The 16,172-nt window shown below is 45.6% G+C and overlaps 2 protein-coding genes across 3 annotated transcripts; both read right to left on the minus strand.

Annotated features, from left to right (window-relative positions):
* Window positions 1-1,104: 1,104 nt before the first annotated feature.
* LOC140360023 (stonustoxin subunit alpha-like) lies at window positions 1,105-1,982 on the minus strand. The gene is made up of 2 exons (XM_072445322.1): window positions 1,810-1,982; window positions 1,105-1,730 (listed from the first exon to the last, which is right to left on the minus strand). Exons 1-2 carry the CDS (start codon window positions 1,928-1,930, stop codon window positions 1,198-1,200), a joined length of 654 nt encoding a protein of 217 aa, XP_072301423.1. The 5' UTR covers window positions 1,931-1,982; the 3' UTR covers window positions 1,105-1,197.
* Window positions 1,983-1,987: 5 nt separating this feature from the next.
* On the minus strand, window positions 1,988-13,352 carry LOC140360011 (NACHT, LRR and PYD domains-containing protein 12-like). Of its 2 annotated transcripts, XM_072445307.1 has the most exons (7): window positions 13,179-13,352; window positions 11,191-13,117; window positions 10,534-10,707; window positions 10,214-10,387; window positions 8,217-8,384; window positions 7,315-7,482; window positions 1,988-2,179 (listed from the first exon to the last, which is right to left on the minus strand). In XM_072445307.1, exons 1-7 carry the CDS (start codon window positions 13,213-13,215, stop codon window positions 2,005-2,007), a joined length of 2,823 nt encoding a protein of 940 aa, XP_072301408.1. In that variant the 5' UTR covers window positions 13,216-13,352; the 3' UTR covers window positions 1,988-2,004. The 2 variants fall into 2 exon arrangements, with proteins under 2 accessions (XP_072301408.1, XP_072301409.1); XM_072445308.1 differs by lacking the exon at window positions 7,315-7,482.
* Window positions 13,353-16,172: the final 2,820 nt, after the last annotated feature.

Consider the following 16,172-nt stretch of genomic DNA (forward strand, 5'->3'; position numbering starts at 1 on the left):
CTTTTACCATTATGCGCCCCAGCAGACATTAAACCGGGACACGGGACGTAAACAATCGGGGCTGTCCCAGGTAAATCAGGACGTCTGGTCATAGCTATGCGGGATGTACTTTGACGCATTTGAAGGATTTGATGACGAGGAATGAACTGAAAAAGTGAGTGTATTGTGATGTATTTTACATGTTGCAACTGAACGAGGCTGGGAGTTGTTGTGGATATGCTAACTGTCTTTTAGCGGTAGCAGAGTGTGTTCTGTGTTTGTATTTTACGTGTTTACAAGTGATCTTGACTGAGAATTGATTTGGATATGCTAACGTATCTGTTAGCTGTAGCAGAGTGTGTTTTGATGTTGAACAATGTTGATCTGAATGAGTTGAACGCGTTCCATAAAGCTCAACCGACTCTGACTTATCCGTCTGTTTTCTTATGCGCTTTATCGTCCGGTGCGCTTTATGTATGGACCAGTACACATGGTACACAGATAGCTGATGGTGCGCCTTTTCGTGCGCAAAATACGGTATTCTGCAGTTATTATATTGCATCTTCATACAGACATGTTCCTCCAATGTTGAGTTTGTTATTCTCTGTTTTGTGGCTCTGGGAAAAAGCTGTCATCTGATTTCTTTCATTTCTGTTTAGTTTTCAGTGAAAATATCAGCCATTTTATTTGTCGCAAATATATACCTTTAGTCATAGTTTTAGTAATCAGGATCACTTTTCATTTAGTTTGTGTTTAGTTTGAGTCAGCAAAAATTAACAATTAACCACACGTTTTTGAGATGCTCTTACTTGTTCCCGATTAATCCCACCCACTAATCACAAGGAATAAATCAACTATCAATTAGTCAGTCACTGTAAATATGGTGAGCAAAACATGCATTTTATTTTCCTATCACAGCCCCACCACATGATCATATAGTGTTATAAAATGTAATGTGTGACAAATATTTAAAATGATATACTGTTCTAATGTTAAGATTGCAAACAGTCATTCCTAAAGTGAAGACATTAAATCAAAGTTTATCAAATGTATTTCAAACTAAATATTCTGTCCCCTTTGGGAACCATGGTCTTGAGAAAGTTTTACTCTTACATTTTAGTGCAGTTGACAGTTACATTTTCTTGAGAGATTATACATTATGAAATGTGAATGAAAAAGCATGTTTAGTATCCCGAGATCTGTTCTGAGGAAATGGCCTCACATGAGACTTATTGAACTCCGGTAGGATCCAAACCCAGCCACAAGAGTCTCTGTGAAGCTGGTGTTCACACTGTGCAGAATGCCCTGGGAACCATCAGGATAGACCTCATAGAAGGCCAGAAACCCAGCCCTGGGGTCCAGGTAAACAGCCACATGTGAGGAAACACAGGGGATACGGAACTCCCTCCCACGGTGACGGAAAGAGTACTGTCCCTTAAACACAGTTAGAGTCCAGGACTCATCGTTTAGTCCAAACAGACATTCTTTACCGCCTCCTTTCCGTTTCAGGCTTTTATAACAGACAGTAATATCCACCCACCCAGGCTGGTCAGGTCCACAGCCCTCCCACTTCACCTCCCAGTAGCATCGCCAAATCAGAGCTGTGGAGAGGACCTGGGGCCTGAAGTCAAAGCGGTCCGGGTGATCCGGATAAGGCTGCTCCTCGTCCACATGTGTCACTGTTCTCTGGTCCTCTGACACCTGTAACGCTCTGTGAGCCGTGTTCACATCCAGACTGAGTTTGCACCAGTCTGCGGGAGGAAACAGGTGAGTTTAGTGATGACATCACTTCCTTTTGACTGGTTCACTGAATGTGGAAATGAGACTCACACTTTCTCATACCAGGAGTTAGATACTGCGCACCAGACGGATTCAACCTGAAGAACAATGAAGTATAGTCAGTTGAAGGATTTACTTCCCTCTCAATTATGCACCAAATATAACAGTTCATGAGGGTACATTCATTCTTGTTACTGAATCGAAAATAATAGAATGAGCCTGAAAGTGCCCAGACTCATGTGGTCCTCACCAGAGTTTGTCCAGCTGGAAGCGGGCGTCTAATCGTAGACGGGTCAGGAGCTTTGTAGAGGGTCCTATATGGTTGTAGTTCAGGTCTAACTCTTTCAGAGGGGTGTGGGCAGAGTTCAGAGCTGAAGCCAGGGTTGCCCCACCCTTCTCTGACACCAGACATCCAGACAACCTAAAGACACATGCCTGACAACAGTTATCACTGAATCTCATATCACAGGAGCTATAACCAGGCCAGGTCATTTTGATGAAAGTGCCAGTATTATGAACTCTCAGTAGCATATGCACAGGTTTGGGAACCTTGTGGGTAGTTTCATCCACAGCTATGGAGGAGCAGCGGCTCTATTCCGAGCTCCATATCTCTAAGCGAGCGCCGAGACGCCCTGCAGAGGACACTTTTCGATTGCTTGGATCTACAAACTTTTCCACTCGCTCATGATCATATGTAACCCAGGGTAAAAATCATGATTCTTACAAGCCGTTTCCCAGTCCAGGTTTTCCACTCAATTCCATGCCACATGACAGGTCACAGCCCTAAGTACCAATCACAGGTTTTCTGGGTACTTAGGTTGCCCTGCCTTCTCTCATCTCAGTTGTGTAGGAGAGAAACCAGGAGACATCTATAGACCAGACCGTGTCATGTGTCCTCCTGAAATCGACCTCAACAGCTTCAGGCCAGTGGCTCTCACGTCCCACCTGATGAAGACACTGGAGCGGCTGGTCCTGGACCACTTCCGCTCCACCGTGAGCTCAGCCATGGACCCGCTGCAGTTTGCATATCGTCCTGGCATCGGAGTGGAGGACGCCGTCATCTCCCTGCTGCACCGCTCTCTCTCTCACCTGGAAAAGCCTGGCAGCTCTGTGAGGATCCTGTTCTTTGATCTCTCCAGCGCCTTCAACACCATCAGCTCCTGAGGGACAAGCTGGAGACGGCTGCAGAAGTTCTCTGACCAATCTGCCATATTCTGACTCATCATCGGACTCATTATGGACGACGATGATGTGGAGTACAGAGGACTGGAGCAAGATTTTGTGGATTGGTGTCAGCGGAACCACCTGGCTAAACTCACACCTATGATGGACCATGAGTCTCGCCCCCTGCAGGACACTCTGTCCGCTCTGGAGAGCAGCTTCAGTGACAGACTGATCCACCCTCGCTGTGTGAAGGAAAGGTTTTGCAGGTCTTTCCTTTTGCTGCTGTCAGACTTTATAACAAACACTGCTAGTCCCGAACATGTGCAATACTGATTTAACCATGTACAATACTGTCATATTCATGTGGATATAACTGACTGTAAATACGAGTGTTTACCATGTTAATAAGATTGTTTACTTTACCATTATTATTAGTATAATTTGTCTTATGCCAGGTATTTTTATTATTATTATTTTATCTTTATTTGTATTTTTATTTTCTTCCCTCCATTTAAGATATGAGAGGACCTGTTTACAGGAGTTTTGTTAATAAGAGCTTTTGTTTTTGTTCATAAGAGTTCTTCTATTAAGAGTGTTTTTTTTTAACTTCCTATAAGTTATCTGTTCTTTTCTTCTGTATCTACCTCTGTATCTACCTGTGTTGCATCAATGGAATTTCCCCATGTGGGACAATAAAGGAATATCTATCTACTGCGTTGTAACACAGGAGGAATATAAGATAAGAAAAGATAAGATAATCCTTTATTGTCCCACATGGGGAAATTCCATTGATGCAACGCAGGTAGATATCTTAAGGAATATCTTATTTTATCTTAACTGGTGAGTGAGTTTGAGCTACATTCATTATCAATGTTGGTGACTCATGTTAGTGTTAGCATGCCATGCTATGCTAACAAGCTAATGCTAACATGAGGTCCTATAATATTGTTTGTGTATTCTGATTTATATTTTGATGTCTGTTAATTTAGCTTATGCTAACTTGCATGTTAATGTTAGCATTCCTAATGCTAACATGTGCTCCCCTTTGTTGAAGAGGTTTTCTGCTTTTGAGCACTTGTATGATATATCGTATTTTGTAAGCTAATGTTAACCTAGCCTTAGCTCCACATTTTATTTGTATTATTTGTGTATACAAGGAGTTTTAGTCTAAGGGAGTGTCTACAGAGCCGCGGCGCGCAGCCGAAACTGCCATGTTATTTTGTGCCGGCAAAAAAATTAAACTGCTGCGCTATTTGACCGCGTTTTAGACCGTATCGACAGACGTTGCAGACAAATCAGTCTGAAAAGGAAAAACAAGAGAGAGAAGGTTACTAAAATTGAAGTGACTGTGGGGAAGACAGCGGTGACATTGGAACAGAAATAAATCTCTATACTAAGGGTTCAAGCAAATTCCACTGAAGAAGTTGATTTGATAACTGGAACCAAGACCAAATGGGAAGCTAAATTTAGTAGTGACTAAAAAGGGGAAATTTTGAATTAAGGGAAAATACTGAAGAGGAAATAATCGGGGAGAGATTATCAAATTAATACGAAGGATCCAAGAAGGTGTATTCTCTATAAGAATGGGAGAAATTTTTAGATTAGAAGAAATAGTGCATCAGAAAATGATAAGTGAAGACAAAATTATAGATTGGTGCTGTTTAAAAATATTTGCATTAATGATTACATTAATGATTAAGTACAAGATGACTGTGAGTGAGAGTCAACGTTGACATCAACATTAACTAGGACAACAGCAAAGATGAAGTTGTCTGTTATAACAGCAAGAACATTGACTATTACATCAACAGCTAAAATGGAAATGGGGTTTAGAATTAGTTAATAGTAAATTAGATTAACTCAACAGGAGTTATCATTCATGGTGATGGTTCCTTAAAGGGGATGCATGCACATGATCATGAATGATGGTTAGCCTATCACTCACATAGAAGGAGTGTTGTGGTTTAAGGGAGGAGTACATTACAGTACATTACAGTACATTACAGTACATTTTTACATTTATTTTCTATTGTTTTTGTTGTATACATTCCATGGATTGTTTTACTTATTAAATTTGGTTAACCATTATATTATCACACTTATATAAATATCTATATTCTGTTCACATAAAAAATAAAATTACTTTTTAGAGGATGTTTTTACATGAAAAGATTGCAAGATACAAGATACTGTTCAGTTATTTTTGTTCCCAGGATGCTGCTGAAATGCTGTTAAAAGGACAATGGACATTGACAATAACTGGAGTGGACATTGACAATAACTGGAGTGGACATTGAGAATATCAGAGGAGAACGCTGGAGCCAAACATCACAACATACCAACACCTTTGAAGACAACATAATCATCGCTGAGAGGAGCGGTGAAAAGAGTTATAATAGAATGATAAAAGGGTTAATTAAAAGATTTGGTTAAATAAGTAAAGGGTTGATGAAATAAATTATACTCCTGTGTTGATGTGTTGATGTGTTGATGTGTTGTTGATAATCCAGTGCTGATGTTTAGGTTGTGCGGCGACACGAATATCCTCACACAGTAGCGATTAAGGATTGATTCAATTGGAGAATAACTTAAGCTCAAAGACAAATTTGCTCTTAAATTTAAAGTTAACATTATCGTTAGTTTTTTAATTCAACTGTTTTTGACTTTTTTCGGCTGGATTTGAGCGTTTTTCGTTGTGTTGTTGTGACGTGAGCTAGCTCCGAGCGAGCCCATCCAATGGGCAATACTGACCTAACCTAATACTGATGTGCAATTCTGTCGTATGTGCAATTGCTGTTGGAATTCATGTGAAATTCATGTGCAATCTATGTGCTGTCGTGACACATATTCATGTGCAATTACTGTCGTGATCACATGCAATGGTATTTATGTATTTATTTATTTATTTGTCTATGGGAGTTTTTATTTATTTATAGGAGATCTTCTACTGAAAGTGTTTTTCAGACTTCCTATAATGATCTGTTCTTCTGTATCTACCTCTGTATCTACCTGCGTTGCACCAATGAAATTTCCCCATGTGGAACAATAAAGGAATATCTTATCTTATCTTATCTTATCAAAGGAGTGAGGCTGTTTAGGTTGTCAGAAAACATGACCAAGGACAGCCAGGAAGGGTGGTAGCCAGCGGGTCAGAACAAACTGACGGTTGGTGCGGCCAGAACATTTTTCCCACTAACAAAAGTGAACACCAACGAGTAGGTTTTTGCTCTCGCTATCGCTGGTCGTGTTTCATTAATTGATCTGAGCTTAATAACTCAGAAAGGGAGGAATCTGAAGTGTATTAAAACTATGCCCATGTAAGGTCTGGCCTTGTAATAGTCTGGCTTTTAGGAATGTGTTTGTGCATAACAAATGTCTTATCCCATGGCTACAAGGGGCCGCTACTGTCTTTACCAAGAAGAGAAACTTCCCCTATGGTTCTACCCAAATATGGATATTTCTTTACATCCTGTCGTCTCATAGGCCCGGCCTGTTTCCATGTATGAGCTAGGTCCCTGTCAAACTCAGTAAGTTATGTCTCTTTGTGTGGAATGGTATAAATAGGCTGCGAAAGTTAGAAACGTGGTCCTTTCGATCACGGAGAACCCAGGCAATGTTTGTTTTATGTATTAAACTACCTTTTTGAAGTATACAGCAGCCTCAGTGAGTTTTGCTTCCTATCTCACGCCATCTCACGGAAACGTCACCTTTCGACACCACATCTCCCTTACATCGTCTGACAACATTCCCAACAGACCCTCACGATGAGATTGGATCTGCAGAGTCTGCCCGGCTTCCTCCTCTGCCCTCCAGCAAGGTGACATTGTTTGTTGCTAGAACTAGAGGGAATGTTTGCAGACTAGGTCATTAGGGCAAGAATTCCTCCTTGGGGATGAATCAAATAATTCTGATTCTGCCTTTAACCACGACCCAGTCCTCTTGGGACACGACCCTTGCGGTTTCCTCTAGTGGGCTGAGCTTGGCTGAGCTCCATGGGCACCTGGTGTTTGCTTTCAAGAACCAACCCCAGGACCTGTTTGCCATGGACATTGTTTATGTCTATATTGTGTGATAAATAAGTTTACCAGTAGTAACCCAGCTAATCAGGTTGTTTCATGATTTTAGTGATGCATCTCTTTATTGACCATGATGATTAAGTTCTGTTATACTACATATATTATTACATAGTATATTTATATATTTGCTGCATTCTTGTTCCTTGTTTGAGCATTAACCCAGAGGGATGATAGGCTGCGTTCACGTTTGAGACTTTGATGATGTCATAATCTCAGATCAAGCTTCTTTTAACTCTATGGGAGATGTAGAAACGTTGAACCGTAAAACTGTAACTGACCAGAATTCTGCCCAGTCTGAGGCAGGAGTTAGTCTCACCTGAGGGTCTGGAGTCTGCAGGGGGCGCTCTTCAGTCCTGAACACAGCACCTCCACTCCAGAGTCCTTCAGGGAGTTGTCACTGAGATCCAGGTGCATCAGACCAGAGGAGCTGAGGACAGTGGAGAGGGCGTCACAGCTGCCCTGGAGCAGGTTACAGAATCTCAACCTGTAGAGACATTACCAAACAAATCTTAATGTGGGTGGGGGGTAAATATTGTATACACAGCGACTATACATCTGTTTACCTTTGCAAACCATAGCCTATTGCTCTCCATGACAACAGCATGTTTTTTTGTATTCTTTAATTTTAACAATCAAAATAAGACAGTTTATCTATGTAAGTCACAATACATTTGATCCCTGTCAAGTGATCAATCAACATAACTTGGGGCATTTATCATCCAATCCATTATGCAATGGATCTAGTAAGACAAGCTGATTGGACTGCTTTCAACTAAGGCCGTGGCTGCAGAGCCGCTGCGCGGTCAAATGGCCCAGCAGTTTTAGGAACCGCGGCACTGCCATATAGCCTCATGGCTAACCCTAACCCTAACCCTAACCTTAACCCTGACCCTAACCTTAACCCTAACCCGGCGCGGTCTAAAACGGCACAGTCAAATAGCGCAGCAGTTTCAGGAGCCGCGGCACAAAAAAACTATGCAAGACACTCCCTCTGCAGACACTCCCTTCAACTAAAGGATTCCATTTATATAAACTGATTATCACAGAAGGGAAATTAAACAAGTCCCATTCAAATAACATTTTGAATGGGACAGTTACATGCTAGCATTAGCCAACTGTTTTTCAGTTTGTCACACTCCCCTTTTTGTTGAAAATCAAACACCGACACTGGACCATGAAAGCCCATTGATCAGAAGTTTCTAAATACAATGTTCTCACCCAAGGGTCTCCAGTCTGCAGGGGGCGCTCTTCAGTCCTAAACACAGCAGCTCCACTCCAGGGTCCTTCAAGTTGTTGTAACTGAGGTCCAGGTGTGTCAGACAAGAGGACTTTAGGACTGAGGCCAAGGACGCACAACAGCTCTGGGACAGTTTACAAGCACTCAAGCTGGTAAGAGGCACAAAGATCACAGACCTTCAGAATGTACATCTGGAGAGTATCCACAGTGCTTAACTTATGTTACAGACCAATTCCAAAATACATTTAATTCATTATTTGCCACAAAGTTCTACAAACCCCATAATCACAACAAGTTATTATTATGAGTATCTACAGAGCCGCGGAAATGCCATTTTATTTTGTGCCGCGGCTCCTGAAACTGCTGGGCTATTTGACCGCACCGGGTTAGGGTTAGATCTTGGGGTTAGGGTCAGGGTCAGGGTCAGGGTTAGGGTAAGCCATGAGGTTATATGGCCGTGCCGCAGCTCCTGAAACTTCTGGGCTATGTGACGGCGCCGCAGCTCTGCAGCCACGGCCTTATTTTTAAAGGTTTTAAATTCAATTCAATTAATCTTTGTAACGCTCAAAATCAAAACAGAAGTTGCCTCTGAGGGCGGAATAAACGGAATAAACAACACAGGGACAAGGGGAGATGTCCCAGAGTCCCCTGTCCTTAGACCCTCCTTCTCGGCCAGGAAAAACTACAAAACCCTCCTTGCACATGTATTTAAGTATTCACAGCCTTTGCTCAACTCACTAATTACAGCCTCAAGTCTTTTGGAGTATAATTCTACAAGCTTGGGCAGTTCCATTCTTAATTGCAAAAGGTTGGATGGTGAGCATCGGTTCACAGCCATTTTCAGGTCTCTCCTGTGATGTTTAAGTCTGGGTTCTGAGCCACATTCACAGAGTTGTCCTGGAGCCACTCCTTTGTTCTCCTGGCTGCTTAGGGTTGTTGTCTTGTTGGAAGATGAACCTTGGCCCCGGTCTGAGGTCCAGAGCCTCTGGAGCAGGTTTTTCTTCATGGATCTCTCTGCAACTGCTGCATTCCTCTTTCTGTTGATCCTGACTAGTGTCCCATTTCCTGCAGCTGAAGAACATCCCACAGGATGATGCTGCCACCACCACGCTTCACTGTAGGGATGGTACTGGCCAGGGGAAAAGCGCCGCCTGGTTTCTTACAGACATGACGCTTCCTATTCAAGCCAAAGTGTTCAATCTTCGTTTCATCACCCAAGATTTTTTTTCCCTTCAGGAGCCTTTTTACAAACTCCTGGCAGCTGTCATGTGACTTTTACAGAGGAGTGGTTTCAGTCACACAGGCCATGGTTGTTCTTCTGGAAGATTCTCTTCTCTCCACAGTGAGACACTGGAGATCTTTCAGAGTGACCATCGGGTTCCTGGTCACCTCCCTGACCAAGGCCCTTCACCCCCGATTTCTCTGTTTGGCCGGAAGAGACTTGGTGGTTTCAAACTTTTTCCATTTACGGATGATGGAGGCCACTGTCCCCAGATCTGTGTCTTGACACACTACCGTCTCAGACAATTTCTTGGACTTAACCGTTAACTGTAGGACCTTCTATAGACGGGTGTGAGCTTTTACAAATCATGTTCAATCAACTGAATTTACCACTGTTGGACTCCAATCAAGATGTTGAAACATCTCCAGGATGATCAGTGGAAAAACGATGTACCTGAACTCAAATTTGTGTGTCATGACAAAAGCTGTGAAAATGTATGTACATGTGCTATTTTTGTTTTTGTTATTGACAAATTTGCAAAGAATTAACACAACCGTCTTTCATGTTGTCATTATGCAGTATTGTTTTTAGAATTTTGAGGCAAATTTTGAAATAAGGCTGTAACAAAATGTGGATGTACGGCGTGTGTTCTTATTTAAATTGTTCTTTGCAAATTACAATATTGATCCAAAATGGCTTCATAATAGAAAAGTGATTTCCTGTATGAATACAGCCCCATCCTTGTCTTGTTCTCACCTGAGCGTCTTTAACCTGCAGTGTGTGCTCTTTAGTCCACAAGACAGCTGCTCCACTCCAGAGTCCTTAAGATCATTTGCACTGATATCCAGATGTGTCAGACTGGAGGACTCTGAGCAGAGCACTGAAGTCAGAGGACCACTGCAGCTCGAGGACAGGGAACAGCTACGCAAACTGAAATACCAAGAGATTTTTAATCATACAACCTTAATGTAAACGCATATCTATTATTCTATTTTCCAATAACATTATTTCTTAGATATTAGATGCAGCTACAGTATATCCATTTCATGCTTCCGTCCTTTGTGGCTTGCGCTTACATGAGGTCTTCCAGTCTGCAGGGGGCGCTCTTTAGCCCAGAACACAGCTGCTCCACTCCTGAGTCCTGGATGTCGTTGTCACTGAGATCCAAGTGTCTCAGATTGGAGGACTCTGAGCAGATCGCTGAAGAGAGATGGTCACAGCAGCTCGAGGACAGAAAACAGCTACTCAGGCTGGAATGAGAGGGAAATGTGTCTATAATTCACTCATAAGATATGCATTCAGATATGGACCAAAAGGAGGAGGAAGTGGCTAGGGAAAAGTGTCTTGATTTGAGCATAAAGCTGCATTTAAGAAAACATGTGTGAATTACCAAAATAGCATATTGTCACATGAAATAATTCCCAATTCAATTACCACATTGCCCAGCCCTAACTACAGTCAATGCAAAATATTTTGTTGGGTGACATTTGAGCCACAGGAATCATTACTGAATAGGGGTGAGGGGTCTGCAGAGCAGGTTTGTTTGCATTGCCTGTCGATGGATACTGGACATTGGCAGGGATGGCCTTACTAACTGATGTCTCCGTGGGATGATCATCATGTCTCATATAGGAGGCCAAAGGAAAAGCCTAGGCGCCCAGACCTAGGCTGAAGGGCCTCAGATGCGTGCAGAATTACACAAATATGTAGATTTCCATTAAATAGGCACTCACATTGCTTTGTTGCTTGCTTTGATGACTGGAAGCAGCTTCAAGAAAGCATTTGTTGAAGCAGAGTATTTCTTCAGATCAAACACCTCCATCGCCGAGTCTGAGGAGAGCAAGAAGAAGACCAGAGCAGACCACTGGGCAGGACTTAAGTTAGATAATCTCCCCTTTGATATGGTCTGCTCTATCTGTTCCACCAGTGTGTGGTCATTCAGTTCATTCAGGCAGTGGAAAAGGTCTATGCTTCCATCAGTGGACATATCGTCATCAATCCTTTTCTTTATGTATTCAATTGTTTTCTGATTTACCTGTGAACTATTTTCTGTGGTTGTTAGGAGACCTGTAAGCAAGTGCTGATTGGTATTCAAAGACAGTCCCAGGAGGAAGCGCAGAAACATGTTCAGGTGTCCATTTGGACTCTCCAAGGCCTGGTCCACAGCAGAGTGGTAGAAGGCTGCCTCAGACTCAGACCCAGGACTCAAAGAAGAGAGTGATGTGGACAGAAGGTTCACCCCAGAGCTAAAGAAGGTCTGATGGACGTAAAGAGCAGCCAGAAACTCCTGCACACTCAGATGGAGGAAGCAGTAGACCTTGTCCTGATACAGGCCTGACTCTTCTTTAAAGACCTGATTGAACACTCCAGAGTACACTGAGGCCTCTGTGAGGTTTATACCACTGTCGCTCAGGTCAAACTCGTAGAAGATCAGTTTTCCTTTCTGTAGTTGCTCAAAGGCAAGTTTCCCCAAAGACCGCACCATCTCCCTGTTCTTTGGAGTCCAGGGAGGGTCTGTCTCAGAGCGGCCGTCGTACTTACGACTCTTGACTTTGGCCTGGACGACCAGGAAATGGACGTACATCTGTGTGAGGGTTTGGGGCAGCCATCCTCCTTCAGTAGTTTTCAACACATACCGCAGGACTCTGGAGAGGATCCAGCAGAAGACTGGGACGTGGCACATAGTATAAAGACTTTGTGATTTTTTTATGTGCGAAATGATGGCCTCCTTTTCATCTTTAAATCTCTTCCTGAAATACTCCTCCTTCTGTGGGTCGTCGAACCCTCTGACCTCTGTCACCATGGAGATGTACTCAGCAGGGATCTGATTGGCCGCTGCGGGGCGTGTGGTTATCCAGAGTAGGGCAGAAGGAAGTAGGCGCCCCCTGATGAGGTTCACCAGCAACACGTCCACTGAGGTGGACTCTGTGGGGTCGCTCAGGACCCGGGTTCCATTGAAGTCCAGAGGAAGTCTGCACTCGTCCAGACCGTCAAGGATGAAGAGCACCTTGAACTGTTGGAAGCTGCAGAGACCTTTGGCTTCACTGAAGAAGTGTTGCATCAGCTCCACCAGGCTGAACGGTGTGTTTCTGAGCACATTGAGCTCTCTGAACGTGAAAGGGAACAGCAGTTGGATGTCCTGGTTGGCGCTGCCTTCAGCCCAGTCCAGACTAAACTTCTGAGTCAGCACAGTTTTCCCAATGCCAGCTACACCCTTCATCAGCACTGTTCTGATTGGCCCCCGTCCCTTAATCAGACCTGCTTTGATTTGTTGCTGATCTTTGTTCAGTCCCTGTTTTTCCAGTGCAGACGGGCTCTTTTTCAACAGGCCTTTTATTGATAATGGTTTCTTTTTTATCTTGACGTGTGACTGGGTTTCTGTCTGCTCTGCTTTGCCCCGTCTGTGGGTGGGGCCTTTAAAGATGTCTTCACATTTGATGATAGTTTCAGATGTGGATGTTTTCCTGGAGGCAGCCTCAATGTAATTGACCTCGTGTTTCTCGTTGAACCCTGCTGCCCCTCCCTCGGTGATGTAGAGCTCTGTGTAGATCTGGTTCAAGAGGGTGCGGTTTCCATCCATATTGATGCCTTCAGACACATGGCTGAACCTTTGCTTCAGGTGACACTTAAGTTTGCTCTGACAAGTTTCTTGAAGACATTCTGAAACAAACACATAATGAGAGAAGACAGAAGCAGCTGCAGAGTCTGACTCTGGACTTACTGTTGTGCAGATGCTCAGCCAGTGGCTTCTGCTTCATCCTTTTCAGAAAGTCCACGGTTATGTTTAGAAAAGCCTTTCTGATACTCTGCTCTGTCTCCTCTTCCTCACCTTCCAAAAACTCTGGGTAATCTAAGCAGAGAATCTTGTGGAGCCGCTTCAGCTCGTGTCTGACAAAGGTCACAATGTGTGCCTCTAGTGGCTGAAACACAGTAAAACAACATGAAGAGACATCAAATCGAACTGAAACTTGTGACCCAAGAAAGGAAAGAGAACAGACCTTAAATATGGCGTCCAGCTGAGTCTGTGACCACTGTTGATCTGGAAAGTCTGGCTCGCTGGTGAAAGACAATGAGTGTGTTTACGTGCGCATGAATAACCGGTTATGATCAGGTTCTTTAAGTCTCCTAGTTTTGTGTGTCCATGTAAACACAGTATCACAATTTCAGAATCCCAGTTATGACGGTTGGTGATGGTGATGACAAACTAGTGTCACAAATACTAACATTTCAAACTTGATTCCATCCATCCATCCATCTTCTTCTGCTTTATCCGGGGCCGGGTCGCGGGGGCAGCAGTCTGAGCAGGGACTCCCAGACTTCCTTCTCCTGAGACACTTCCTCCAACTCCTCCGGGGGGATCCCGAGGCGTTCCCAGGCCAGCCGAGAGACAGTCTCTCCAGCGTGTCCTGGGTCTTCCCCGGGGCCTCTTCCCGGTGGGACATGCCTGAAACACCTCCCGAGGGAGGCGCCCAGGAGGCATCCGGAACAGATGCCCGAGCCACCTCAGCTGGCTCCTCTTGACGTGGAGGAGCAGCGGCTCTACTCCGACCTCCCCCCGTGTGGCCGAGCTCCTCACCTTATCTCTAAGGGAGCGCCCAGCCACCCAGCGGAGGAAACTCATTTCGACCGCTTTTATCCGCGATCTTGTTCTTTCGGTCATTACCCAAAGCTCATGACCATAGGTGAGGGTAGACCGACCGGTAAATTGAGAGCTTTGCCTTTCGACTCAGCTCCCTCTTTACCACAACGGTCCGATGCAGCGACTGCATCACTGCAGCCGCTGCACCGATCCGCCTGTCGATCTCACGCTCCATCCTTCCCTCACTCGTGAACAAGACCCCGAGACACTTGAACTCCTCCACTTGGGGCAAGGACTCCCCACCCACCCGGAGAGGGCAAGCCACCTTTTTCCGGTCGAGAACCATGGCCTCGGATTTGGAGGTGCTGATTCTCATCCCAGCTACTTCACACTCGGCTGCAAACCGTCCCAGTGCATGTTGCAGGTCCGGGTTTGATGGAGCCATCAGGACAACATCGTCTGCAAACAGCAGAGATGGAATCCTGTGGTCCCCAAACCGGAGACCCTCCGACCCCTGACTGCGCCTAGAAATTCTGTCCATAAAAATTATGAAAAGAACCAGTGACAAAGGGCAGCCCTGGTGGAGTCCAACATGCACTGGGAACAGGTCTGACTTACTGCCGGCGATGCGAACACAGCTCCTGCTCCGGTCATACAGGGACCGGACAGCCCTGAGCAAAGGGCCCCGGACCCCGTACTCCCGGAGCACCCCCCAAAGGACACCCCGAGGGACACGGTCAAAAGCCTTCTCCAGATCCACAAAGCACATGTGGACTGGTTGGGCAAACTCCCATGAACCCTCGAGCACCCGATGGAGGGTATAGAGCTGGTCCAGTGTTCCACGACCGGGACGAAAACCACTCTGCTCCTCCTGAATCCGAGGTTCGACTATCGGTCGGATTCTCCTCTCCAGTACCTTGGAATAGACCTTACCCGGGAGGCTGAGGAGTGTGATCCCTCTGTAGTTGGAACACACCCTCCAGTCCCCCTTCTTGAACAGAGGGACCACCACACCGGTCTGCCAGTCCAGAGGCACGGTCCCCGAACGCCACGCGATGTTGCAGAGACGTGTCAACCAAGACAGTCCTACAGCATCCAGATACTTTAGGTACTCAGGGCGGATCTCATCCACCCCCGGAGCCCTGCCACCGAGGAGTTTGCGAACAACCTCAGTGACTTCGGCTTGGGTGATGGATGATCCAGCCCCCGAGTCCCCGGTCTCTACTTCCTCTTCGGAAGACGTCACTGAGGGATTAAGGAGATCCTCAAAGTATTCCTTCCACCGTCCGACGACATCCCCAGTCGAGGTCAGCAGGCCTCCACCCGCACCGTAACCGGTGTTGGTGAGACACTGCTTCCCCCTCCTGAGGCGCCGAACGGTTTGCCAGAATTTCTTTGGTGCCGACCGATAGTTCTCCTCCATGGCCTCCCCGAACTCCTCCCAGGCCCGGGTTTTTGCCTCTGCGACAGCACGAGCTGCGGCTCGCTTGGCCTGCCGATACCCGTCGATGACCTCCGGAGACCTACAAGCCAGAGTGGCCTGATAGGCCTCCTTCTTCAGTCTGACGGCATCCCTTACTTCCGGTGTCCACCACCGGGTTCGGGGGTTGCCGCCATGACAGGCACCGGAGACCTTGCGACCACAGCTCCGAGCAGCCGCATCAACAATGGAGGCGGAGAACATGGTCCATTCGGACTCAATGTCCCCAACCTCCCCCGGGACATGGGAGAAGCTCTCCCGGAGGTGCGAGTTGAATACCCTACTGACAGGGCTCCACTAGACGTTCCCAACAGACCCTCACAATGCGCTTGGGTCTGCCAAGTCTGTCCGGCTTCCTCCTCCGCCAGCGGATCCAACTCACCACCAGGTGGTGATCGGTTGACAACTCTGCCCCTCTCTTCACCCGAGTGTCCAAGACACGACAACAAAGTCGATCATTGACCTCCGGCCTAGGGTGTCCTGATGCCATGTGCACTGATGGACACCCTTGTGCTTGAACATGGTGTTCGTTATGGACAATCCGTGGCTAGCACAGAAGTCTAATAACTGAACACCGCTCGGGTTCAGATCGGGGAAGCCGTTCTTCCCGATCAGCCCTCCCCAGGTATCACTGTCATTGCCCACGTGGGCGTTGA

This window comes from Eucyclogobius newberryi, unplaced genomic scaffold (genome assembly GCF_026437365.1).
Source record: "Eucyclogobius newberryi isolate DKJ021-1_F unplaced genomic scaffold, fEucNew1.0.hap1 SCAF_14, whole genome shotgun sequence".
Lineage (NCBI taxonomy): Eukaryota > Metazoa > Chordata > Actinopteri > Gobiiformes > Gobiidae > Eucyclogobius > Eucyclogobius newberryi.

Coding starts and splice junctions, on each gene's coding strand:
- LOC140360023 (XM_072445322.1), bottom strand. CDS start 1,930: ATGAACTGTTATATTTGGTGCATAATTGAGAGGGAAGTAAATCCTTCA. Junction 1,731..1,809: donor AACTCCTGGTATGAGAAAGT/GTGAGTCTCATT, acceptor TTCCTCCCGCAG/ACTGGTGCAAACTCAGTCTG.
- LOC140360011 (XM_072445307.1), bottom strand. CDS start 13,215: ATGAAGCAGAAGCCACTGGCTGAGCATCTGCACAACA. Junction 13,118..13,178: donor GGCTGAGCATCTGCACAACA/GTAAGTCCAGAG, acceptor TGTTTGTTTCAG/AATGTCTTCAAGAAACTTGT. Junction 2,180..7,314: donor TGCAGACTCCAGACCCTCAG/GTGAGACTAACT, acceptor ATGTGTCTTTAG/GTTGTCTGGATGTCTGGTGT.